The sequence below is a fragment of the Argentina anserina genome, chromosome 6 (genome assembly GCF_933775445.1).
Source record: "Argentina anserina chromosome 6, drPotAnse1.1, whole genome shotgun sequence".
In the NCBI taxonomy this organism is placed as follows: domain Eukaryota; kingdom Viridiplantae; phylum Streptophyta; class Magnoliopsida; order Rosales; family Rosaceae; genus Argentina; species Argentina anserina.
The window spans coordinates 2977765-2990577 of record NC_065877.1 but is presented as its reverse complement, the minus strand read 5'-3'; the positions used below and the strand labels follow the sequence as shown (position 1 = coordinate 2990577).

At 41.7% G+C, this 12813-nt stretch overlaps 2 protein-coding genes across 4 annotated transcripts in view; one reads left to right on the top strand and one right to left on the bottom strand.

Moving 5' to 3' along the window:
• LOC126797663 (uncharacterized) overlaps positions 1–12813 on the bottom strand; it is a 251411-nt gene that overhangs the window by 148961 nt on the left and 89637 nt on the right. The window lies entirely within an intron of this gene.
• On the top strand, positions 10782–11987 carry LOC126800913 (F-box/kelch-repeat protein At3g06240-like). The gene has a single exon (XM_050528340.1). It carries the CDS (start codon positions 10782–10784, stop codon positions 11985–11987), a length of 1206 nt encoding a protein of 401 aa, XP_050384297.1.

The following is a 12813-nucleotide window of genomic DNA, read 5'->3' as shown; positions in this document are numbered from 1 at the left end:
CGTCACTCAATCACCACTACTCAGCACCTGCGGAAGTATCCCCTACACCATTGAAATTGGTGCACCGGGATTGCAACACAAACCCGGTAAGCTTTACAGCTCGTATGAGTAAAATATTAAAATAACTCTCGTCTCATAAAAGACACAACTCCACATCAACACAGTATAATGAAAATCATGAGAAAACGAGCAACCCATCTGGTTACTCTAATACTTTCACAAAATGGTAACTAATGAGCGCTGGTACACATCCGTTACCCCTCACTTAGTATACCGCTGATGTTGGGTAACCACCCGCCACCCAACATCCAAAACAAGCTGAGTACCCATGAGCAGATAACCACCCGTTACCTCCATGCAGTACTATGGCAGACAGACTAGAGCTCTAACTGTATCGTAACTTTCGCCCGGCCAAAGGCTAGGTTCCGACTTGCCTCACATGTACAATAATCTCACATCATATTGTACCACACATCACGTCCGAAGACAAATCACAATATTTCACATTTTCCGAGATAAAATCATGTACAATAATCACTCATCATATTGTACGTTTTAAAACTTTCACAATATATCATAATAAAAATCATAACAGTATATTATATAGCAAACTATATATATTTGTATTTATTTACCATTTATACAATATATACATAGTCCACTATATCATATACATGTCATATTTCATAAACACCTGAAAAATTACGTACGATAATCTCACATCATATCGTACCATTAAAATCACACATGCACAATTTTTCTGTCACCGAGATGACTATTTTTAATGAATTAATAACAGTATGTAATTTACTGAACTATATATATATATGTATTTATTACCATTATACTATATATACGTAGTCCACTAAGTTATATACATGTTGTAATTCATTAAATAAACACACTTGCAAAAATGTTGAATCACCACGAGGGTAGATTCGTAATTCAGTGAGATTTTACTCACCTTATTGACTTGAGCGTAATCCTCAATTTCCGATAATAATCCCTTTCCTCGATTTAGCGATCACCTTAAAAAGATAAAAAAAACAGCATTTAGAATCGTTTCGTAAACCTTTAAATGCCAAAACAGTAATATACGGTTACTGTTCAGCAATTTTGGTTTATACGAAGTTACTGTTCACTGTTCACTATTCACGGTTACTGTACAATACTCAATTAATACGTATTTCTGTACGTATAAATATTATATACGTATTTCTGTACGTATAAATATTAAATACGTATTTCTGTACGTATAAATAATAATACGTATTTCTGTACGTATAAATATTAATACGTATTTCTGTACGTATAAATATTAATACGTATTTCTGTACGTATAAATATTAATACGTATTTCTGTACGTATAAATATTAATACGTATTTCTGTACGTATACGTACGATTTAATGTAAATACAAATTCAGTAAATAAAATTTACTAAATTACCATTTTTATAAATTACTTTTTACAATTACTGAAAGTAATTTATAATTACATTTACCGTAGGTAAAACTTAATTACATTTACCGCAGTAAATAAAAATTACATTTACTTTTACCGTACACAGTAAATTACTAAAATACCCTTCTGTCAAAACTGTTTACACCGCCTCACACGGCGGCGCGTGTGGCACACGCGCCACCTCCGGCCGGCCGCGCGTGGGGCCCACGCGCCGAGGCTAACCACGGCGCGTATAGCGCCACCGCCACCACCAAACCTCTTCTCTCTTCCTCCGCCACCTCCACACGGCATCACACCGTGCTTAGCCCCCCTTCAACACGCTCCACGCGCCGCCTAAGGCAACCGTACCTCTCCTCCTTCCTCCTCCGTTTCTCCTCTTCCAATCCACCATCAAAACCTCCCAAAACATCAATTAGCCACACCAATCCATCAATATAGTAAAACCCTTACCTCGACGAAGCTCTAGGACCATTGGTGAGTCGCCGGAGATGCACCCATGAAGGAGACGTTTTCTGCCGAATCTCGGGGTAGCTGGTGGAGCTCCGGCGCTGCGTGGGGTGGCGTGTCGAGCTCGGGGTTGACCGCAGGGTGCCGTGCGACGCTCGTGGTGCCGGCGGTGTGCCTCACGGACGTGCGGTGGTGGAGATCGGGGAGGGAGGCCGAAGGTCTCGGGAGAGAGTATCGAGAGGGAGAGAAAACGAGAGGGAAGAGAGAGAAAAGTGAGAGGGAGGCGGAGAGAACTGAGGGTTTCCAAAAGTGGAAACCCTAAACACAAAACATTCTATTTATACTCGTTTCCAAATCGGAAACTAACTTCCGACGTTAATAACTGTTACCTCCGACGTTAATAACTGTTACCTCCGACGTCCGATTCGAATGCGTCACATATCCACGAACTCGTATCGACGAGCTCTACAACTTCCGTGAAGAAAGTTTTCACAACCGAGCAACGGATTAAAAGTCGATATAAACGTTCGGAAATGTAACGTTTTTTGAATTAAACGTTCCGATAACGTATCCGTTACTCGTTTCATAACGTCGTAAACAATCTCATCCATTCTAATTAAATTTCACAACTTAATAAAATTAAATTCAATTTCAAATATTGTTTGAATACGAGGGTTATTACAATCTACCCCCCTTAAAGGAAATTTCGTCCCGAAATTCAAGCTCACTCTACAAACAACTGTGGATATCTGGTCATCATGTCTGACTCTAGCTCCCAAGATGCATCACCCTCGTCATGGTGACTCCACAACACCTTGACTAGCCCAACTTCTCTCCTCCGTAGCTTCTTTGTGGATCTATCCAGGATACGAACCGGTTCGACCACAAATGTAGCATTTTCCTTCACCTCAATGGTGCTATGATCAATCACATGTGACTCATCTGGTACATACTTCCTCAACATGGAAATGTGGAAGACATTGTGAACACCCGACATACTAGTAGGCAAGGCTAGTCGATAAGCTAGTTCGCCCACCTTCTCAAGTATCTCAAAGGGCCCAACGTACCTCGGTGCCAACTTTCCTTTCTTGCCGAATCTCACTACACCTCTCATAGGTGAAACTTTCAAGAACACATGATCACCGACCTCAAATTCCACATGTCTCATCTTCAAGTCTGCATAGCTCTTCTGTCTACTCTGAGCGGTCCGGATTCTATCTCGAATGATCGAGATCTTCTCCGTGGTTTCCTGAACCACCTCTGGACCCATCAGTGCTTCATCACCAACTTCGGCCCAACATATCGGAGATCGACATGGCCTACCATAAAGTGCCTCATACGGTGCCATGCCAATGCTAGAATGGTAGCTGTTGTTGTAGGCAAACTCAATCAATCTCAAATGATCTTCCCAGCTACCCTTGAAATCCAACACACATGCTCTCAACATGTCTTCCATCACCTGATTCACCCTCTCTGTCTGTCCATCCGTCTGAGGGTGAAAAGCTGTACTCATATCCAAGGTAGTGCCCATCGCCTTCTGCAAACCACCCCAGAACTTCGAAGTGAAACGTGCATCTCTATCGGAAACAATAGAAACTGGAGCACCATGAAGTCTCACTACCTCATCCACATATAGTTTCCCAAGCACGTCCACTGAGTACTTCATCGACACTGGGAGAAAATGAGCCGACTTCGTCAATCGATCGACAATCACCCATATGGCATCGTGACCCTTCTTCGATCTAGGCAACCCGGTCACAAAATCCATAGATATCTGCTCCCACTTCCAAAGAGGAATAGTCAGTGGTTTCAACATGCCAGCTGGTCGTTGATGTTCTGCTTTCACTTGCTGACATGTAAGGCACTTCGATACAAACTCTGCTACATCTTTCTTCATACCGTTCCACCAGAATTGTCTGCATAGGTCCTTGTACATCTTGGTGTTCCCTGGATGGACGGTATAGCGTGAACGATGTGCCGTACGAAGAACCTCCTCCCGAAGATCATCACAATCTGGGACACACAACCTTGCCCCAAACCTCAACCCTCCATCGGGTCCAACTCTCCACTCAGAAGGACACTCATCAAGCGTATCAACTACTAGATCCGCCAACTTAGCTCGTGAGTGTCTGTCCTGCGCCTGACCCTGTATGATCCTCGTGATCAATGTGGGTTGTACTGTGACACTACCAAGAAAGACCCTTGGTTCTCCTCCCGATGGCACCAAATCAAACTCTGATGCAGCTTCTAGCATGAACCATTCCTGGACCATAAGTGAAGCTACCACGCCTCTCGGTTTTCTGCTCAAGGCATCAGCCACCACATTTGCCTTCCCCGGGTGGTACTCTAATGTGAAGTCATAGTCCTTGAGGAGTTCCATCCATCTCCTCTGCCTCATATTCAGCTCCTTCTGTGAGAACAAGTACTTCAAACTCTTATGATCTGAAAAGAGTTGAAATTTCTCACCATACAAGTAATGTCTCCAAATCTTCAGGGCGAATACAACTGCCGCAAGCTCTAAGTCGTGTGTCGGATAATTCCTCTCATGAATCTTCAGTTGTCTCGAGCCATAAGCAACAACTCCTCCATGCTGCATCAACACACAACCCAAACCTTGGAGCGAAGCATCACTGTAAATGACATAACCACCACCACTAGAAGGAATCGTCAACACTGGAGCTGTGGTCAGTCTAGTCTTCAGTTTGCTGAATGCTTCCTCACATGCATCCGTCCACACGAACGGAGTATCTTTCTTGGTCAACTTGGTCAATGAAGATGCAATACTAGAAAACCCCTCAATAAACCTCCTGTAGTATCCTGCCAAACCGAGGAAACTACGTATCTTTGTAGGGTTCTTTGGACGACTCCAATTCTTTACTGCCTCTACCTTTGACGGGTCAACTAGTACTCCATCTTTTGAAACAACATGACCAAGGAATTTGACCTCTTCTTTCCAGAACTCACACTTCTCTAGCTTGGCATACAGTCTCGCCTCCTTCAAAGTTTGCAACACTGTTCTCAGGTGCACCACATGTTCCTCTCGTGTCTTGGAGTATATCAGAATATCATCCACAAACACCACTACGAACTCATCCAAGTACGGACTAAATACTTGGTTCATCAAACTCATGAAGACAGCTGGTGCATTCGTTAGACCAAATGGCATGACGACAAACTCATAATGTCCATACCGGGTCCTGAAGGCTGTCTTCGATATATCTTCTTCCTTCACTCTGAGTTGATGATAACCGGATCTCAAATCAATCTTAGAGAACACTGTAGCACCTTTGAGCTGATCGAACAAGTCATCAATCCTAGGTAAGGGATACCTATTCTTGATGGTCACCTTGTTCAGCTCTCTGTAGTCCACACACAACCGTAGTGAACCATCTTTCTTCTTCACGAATAACACCGGTGCTCCCCAAGGTGAAACACTAGGTCTAATGAACCCTTGGTCTAATAGCTCATCGATCTGTACCTTCAGCTCCTTAAGTTCATTCTGTCCCATTCTATAGGGCGCCTTTGACACAGGTGCCGTACCAGGTACTACATCAATGCAGAAATCTACCACCCTTCGAGGTGGTAGTCCCGGTATCTCTTGGAACACTTCACCGAACTCAGATACCACCACAATGCCTGCGATAGTCACTTTCTGATCCCCCGACTCCACGTGTGCTAAAACTCCTGATCTCATGGCGTTATCTGACCTGAGGCAACGATAACGAAACACTGGCTCCCCAGGTCTATGAAATGACACCACCATGTCAAAACAATCAATCACAGCATGCTGTGGTCTCAACCAATCAATACCCAAGATCACATCATAAGTGTGATCCGGAATCACAATCAACGAAGCAGAGAACTCTCTACTTCCAATCAAGATCGGACAAGCTTTGCAGATTGTCTCTAACTCAAGTGACACTCCAAGGGGTGAAGTGACACATAAGGCGTCCCCGAGAGGTGTAGGAATCAATCCTAGCATCTCCACTACTGAACTAGCAATGAATGAATGCGATGCTCCCGTATCAAACAGCACTCTAGCAAGGTAGTCAAAGAGCGATAATGTACCTTCCACTCCTGTGTCTCGCTGACCCACTGCGAACACTCTAGCTTGGCCTGCTGGTAGCTGTCTCTGCGGCCGTTCCTGTCTACCCGGAAGTGGTCGGGTACAATCTCGAGCTATGTGCCCCACCTGCCCGCACCGGTGGCACCCTCCTCTCCTCGGTTTCGGACATGCTGAGGCGTAATGTCCCATCTCATTGCAACCATAACACCTCACTGCTGCTAATGGTCTGACTGGTGCTGCCCTGATAGCTAGGGGTGGTGCCCTTATCGGGGCCTGAGAGTGGGGTCTTGGCCTCTTCCATGACCTATCCTTCGGTCCTGAGTGCTCGCTGCCTGTATAGACTGCCTTGCCTTTCCCCTTCGCATCTCTGTTCCCCACATCACCTGCTCGAGTCTTCTCTGCTTGCTCCAAACTCATAGCACTCTCAAATATCTGCTCCCGTGAAGTCAGGCAAAGGACTGATATCATGGTCTTGTACTCTTGTTTCAGCCCACGTAGATACTTCTGAGCTAAAGCAGTCGCACCCATAGGCCTGACATACCGATACAGTTGCGAGAATCGAGCATCATACTCTCTAATGGTCATGTCTCCCTGCACCAATGCCAGAAACTCCAACTCTAAGTCCTCCTGTACTGAGGCTGGAAAATACTTCTCTTGGAATATGGTGGTGAAATCTCCCCATGTGAATGTAGACACATCCACAGTCTGTCTCATGCTCTTCCACCAATCTAGAGCATCACCCTTGAGAAAGAATGTAGCTATCTTTCTCTTCTCAATCTCTGTGCACTCCATCAACTCAAAATAAGCCTCCATACCCTCGATCCAATGGTCAGCTACCATGTGATCTAGTCCCCCATGAAATGTCGGAGCTGACAGTGCACTAATATCCTTGATCAGCTTCAACACTCGACCGTCATCTCTAACCGCAGGAGCTGGCTCATCCTGCTCCTCCTGCGGAGCAGCCTCCTCATAGAGGTTCTCCACGTTGCGGACTCGACCTGTGGCCCTACCTCGACCTCGGCCTACCTGCTCTACCTGTGGAGCAGCCTCCTCATAAAGGTTCTCCACGTTGCGGACTCGGCCTGTGGTCCTACCTCGACCTCGGCCTCTCGCCCGTCCTCGGCCCTTGTCACCGTTCATCACCTTCAAAAACAATACACTTAGTCAATACTCAAGAAATCTCGAACTCAGCCAAAACAGATCCAAAGATTATAACTTAAAGATCATCGAAGTATCATCACAATACTCCCTAGAGGACCAAACCGTGAGGTATGGCTCCTAACACTCTCGCGTACCCGACGACATATCAATACCGAGGAGCATGTGATGGGGGCCCGCCTGCAGTCGGATCATCGCTCCCGGATGATATTGATAATCTCCAAATACGCACTTAGGCTCTGATACCAACTGTAACGACCCCAAAATTTCGAGCTTAAAAACTCAAAATTCTAAAGTCGTTAAACACCAAATAATCTCAAATAAATCGAAATCATTAAAGCGTAACAGCGGATCACATCTGAGTTTAAAATATAACTCAGTCAAGCCGATTATTACAAACCCAAATGATAGTTCAACATATAACAAATGGAATTGTATAATCCTCACAACAACCTCACGAATAAAATCACACCAAATCACACACACAATCCACGCTGGAACCTCACCACGACTGGATACGATCGACTTCGAGTCTTCGGAGTCGTCACTCAATCACCACTACTCAGCACCTGCGGAAGTATCCCCTACACCATTGAAATTGGTGCACCGGGATTGCAACACAAACCCGGTAAGCTTTACAGCTCGTATGAGTAAAATATTAAAATAACTCTCGTCTCATAAAAGACACAACTCCACATCAACACAGTATAATGAAAATCATGAGAAAACGAGCAACCCATCTGGTTACTCTAATACTTTCACAAAATGGTAACTAATGAGCGCTGGTACACATCCGTTACCCCTCACTTAGTATACCGCTGATGTTGGGTAACCACCCGCCACCCAACATCCAAAACAAGCTGAGTACCCATGAGCAGATAACCACCCGTTACCTCCATGCAGTACTATGGCAGACAGACTAGAGCTCTAACTGTATCGTAACTTTCGCCCGGCCAAAGGCTAGGTTCCGACTTGCCTCACATGTACAATAATCTCACATCATATTGTACCACACATCACGTCCGAAGACAAATCACAATATTTCACATTTTCCGAGATAAAATCATGTACAATAATCACTCATCATATTGTACGTTTTAAAACTTTCACAATATATCATAATAAAAATCATAACAGTATATTATATAGCAAACTATATATATTTATATTTATTTACCATTTATACAATATATACATAGTCCACTATATCATATACATGTCATATTTCATAAACACCTGAAAAATTACGTACGATAATCTCACATCATATCGTACCATTAAAATCACACATGCACAATTTTTCTGTCACTGAGATGACTATTTTTAATGAATTAATAACAGTATGTAATTTACTGAACTATATATATATATGTATTTATTACCATTATACTATATATACGTAGTCCACTAAGTTATATACATGTTGTAATTCATTAAATAAACACACTTGCAAAAATGTTGAATCACCACGAGGGTAGATTCGTAATTCAGTGAGATTTTACTCACCTTATTGACTTGAGCGTAATCCTCAATTTCCGATAATAATCCCTTTCCTCGATTTAGCGATCACCTTAAAAAGATAAAAAAAAACAGCATTTAGAATCGTTTCGTAAACCTTTAAATGCCAAAACAGTAATATACGGTTACTGTTCAGCAATTTTGGTTTATACGAAGTTACTGTTCACTGTTCACTATTCACGGTTACTGTACAATACTCAATTAATACGTATTTCTGTACGTATAAATATTATATACGTATTTCTGTACGTATAAATATTAAATACGTATTTCTGTACGTATAAATAATAATACGTATTTCTGTACGTATAAATATTAATACGTATTTCTGTACGTATAAATATTAATACGTATTTCTGTACGTATAAATATTAATACGTATTTCTGTACGTATAAATATTAATACGTATTTCTGTACGTATACGTACGATTTAATGTAAATACAAATTCAGTAAATAAAATTTACTAAATTACCCTTTTTACAAATTACTTTTTACAATTACTGAAAGTAATTTATAATTACATTTACCGTAGGTAAAACTTAATTACATTTACCGCAGTAAATAAAAATTACATTTACTTTTACCGTACACAGTAAATTACTAAAATACCCTTCTGTCAAAACTGTTTACACCGCCTCACACGGCGGCGCGTGTGGCACACGCGCCACCTCCGGCCGGCCGCGCGTGGGGCCCACGCGCCGAGGCTAACCACGGCGCGTATAGCGCCACCGCCACCACCAAACCTCTTCTCTCTTCCTCCGCCACCTGCACACGGCATCACACCGTGCTTAGCCCCCCTTCAACACGCTCCACGCGCCGCCTAAGGCAACCGTACCTCTCCTCCTTCCTCCTCCGTTTCTCCTCTTCCAATCCACCATCAAAACCTCCCAAAACATCAATTAGCCACACCAATCCATCAATATAGTAAAACCCTTACCTCGACGAAGCTCTAGGACCATTGGTGAGTCGCCGGAGATGCACCCATGAAGGAGACGTTTTCTGCCGAATCTCGGGGTAGCTGGTGGAGCTCCGGCGCTGCGTGGGGTGGCGTGTCGAGCTCGGGGTTGACCGCAGGGTGCCGTGCGACGCTCGTGGTGCCGGCGGTGTGCCTCACGGACGTGCGGTGGTGGAGATCGGGGAGGGAGGCCGAAGGTCTCGGGAGAGAGTATCGAGAGGGAGAGAAAACGAGAGGGAAGAGAGAGAAAAGTGAGAGGGAGGCGGAGAGAACTGAGGGTTTCCAAAAGTGGAAACCCTAAACACAAAACATTCTATTTATACTCGTTTCCAAATCGGAAACTAACTTCCGACGTTAATAACTTTTACCTCCGACGTCCGATTCGAATGCGTCACATATCCACGAACTCGTATCGACGAGCTCTACAACTTCCGTGAAGAAAGTTTTCACAACCGAGCAACGGATTAAAAGTCGATATAAACGTTCGGAAATGTAACGTTTTTTGAATTAAACGTTCCGATAACGTATCCGTTACTCGTTTCATAACGTCGTAAACAATCTCATCCATTCTAATTAAATTTCACAACTTAATAAAATTAAATTCAATTTCAAATATTGTTTGAATACGAGGGTTATTACAAGTAATAAGAAAAATGTGTAATACTAATGAATATTCACAAACACCGTATTCGGATTTGAATGGTATAACGTAATAGTGTGCGTAGGCCATGGAGAATTGAAACAAAATGGTTGGTCACAATAAAGCGTTCAGTTTTTGGGAAGTCAAATTCAACTACATGTTTTTGTGTTTTTGTTAAATGCAATATCGTATAGCAAATCTCTATTGTCGTTTTAACCAATTATTAATTTTAACCATCCATATTGAATTGTGTAATTGCACGCTGTGCACTGAAAACTCATTTAAACAAGGGTAAACATTAAACTAACAATACATATACGCTCTTTCCCTTGGCTCTACACAGTCAAAATTTCGAGGTATGAATATTTTTCTATGTTCCTTGAAGGAGATATGGAAAATTTTAGCAAATTGTTCTTGTCTGAAGACTTCGCGGGGCAACTTCTATCAAGATTACCTCCCAAATCTTTGATGCGATTTAAGTGTGTATGTATTTTCTGGTGCAATTTAATCAAAAGCCCTAATTTTGTAGTCATGCACCTTTCTAATTTTATGGGAGCATCTTCTATGCCGGTCCTTTTCAAGCGCCCTGTTCTTAACGATGAAGACAATAAAATCATTGATGAGAGGGAGCATAGTCGGGATGGTGGTGGCAATGTTGAAACTATATTATCTTCGCTTGATCTCTCCAATGAGAATGATGAAGATCACCTTATATCATTTGTAGTTGAGGATCTTGATCCCCCGCTTCCGGCTCCTCTAAAACTGAACCATTCTTCAGATCTCATTATTGCAGGTCACTGTGATGGAATCATCTGTTTAAAACTATTCACTGGTAACGCTATTCTGTGGAATCCAGCTATGAAGGAATCCAAGCTTCTTCCCAAGTCTCTTCTTCTTCTTCCCAACGATGACGATGAGTTGCTTAACTATGAATTAGGATCTTACACTGATAATTTGGGATTTGGCTATGATCCCAAAGGTAAAGATTACAAGGTTGTTAGGTTTGTAACTTATAATGAAGAATATTATTGGTTCCGAGCAGAAGTATACAGTATGGATTCTAATTCTTGGAGAGAGATCAACACTCCGTATGATGAAATGACAACTAGAGCAGTTTTCCAATCTACTAATGATTTATCTGTATACTTCAACGGAATATGTTATTGGCAAGTATTAGGGCGCATTCCTGATGTTGAGGTATTTCTTCTTTCATTTGATATGGGTAACGAACTATTTAACGAGATACCGTTTCCAGAATTGCCAGATGGATGTAGAGTGACAACACTTGCAATTTGGAAAGAGTTCATTGTTCTTTTCACCTATCAAGAAGGAATTGGAATTCCTCAATGTTACGATATGTGGGTGATGATGGATGATCCAGGTGACGGCAAGGGTCCATGGACAAAACATTTGACTATAGGACCGGTGGAATGTGATGGATGTCCATTGCTATTTCACAACAATTGCAACTTATTTATGATTAATAATAATGATGGACATATCGTCTCATATAACATTGGCACAACAATACTGAAGTATCTTCCTATTCAGTTCATTGGATATATCTTCTATAATCAAGCACTCGTTTATAGAAATACTATTGTTTCCATCAAAGGAGGAAACGTACTTGACGATATACATATTTCTGCTTTTTATGGCAATGGTATGTTTCAATCCGGTTACAGAGGAAAAGTCGATATTTCTACTTTTCAAGACATTGAGAAGTCAGAGCTGTAAGTATAATTGTTGCTTTGATGAAAGAAGAATTCTTCAAGAATTTCCCGGTAGCGAATTATATGCTTCATCGTTTAGGCGTTTACAAATTTGTTGTTATGTAAAGTACTCATATATATATGATCGAGCATCATATGTCAAGCATAATTGAACTTTTGTTCTCCGTAGTCTGTACACTAATGTCAAGGCTAAAACTTGTCAATCCTCGGTATAATCACTAATTACTTGCATCGAACTTTGGAACGAAATGAAATTTTATTCAATTAGTCTCGTTTACACGGTCAGTAGCTGACTGTGAAATTCATGCTGGACTATCATTAGATATAAATTTAAGAGTTGAAAACAAAATAATTTAATTTTAAAAAGATTCTCCTCACCCTTAGATTTACATTCAATAGTGGTTGAACATGAATTCAACAGTCAGCTACTGACCGTGTGAACGAGAATGTTTATTCAACTGTCGAAGCTGGACATTTAAAAGAATATGACAACGACACCGATAGATATACAAACTCGTGACGTTGTATACTATTATTAGGCAAAATTTTAAGAATAATAGATCAATAAGTCCATTGAGAATTATAATTACTTTTTTGAAATTATCATATTAAATTTAAGAATAGTACATTGAGCATTGAGATTGCTCAACTTTTGAAAATATAAAAAAAGTACATGAACCACACGCAACTTAGGTGCATCGCCGTTAACCCTCTGTAACTCTGTTACAGAAGTTTCCATTATCAAATAAACATAGGGTAAAATGTACTTCCCATATCCAACTCGTTTTCTTTTCTTCTGTCCAACATATTTACTCGGCAGAACTCCACTT

What these genes read in the sequence shown, in the direction of transcription:
- LOC126800913 (XM_050528340.1), top strand. Translation starts at nt 10,782, where the DNA reads ATGCACCTTTCTAATTTTATGGGAGCATCTTCTATGCCGGTCCTTTTC.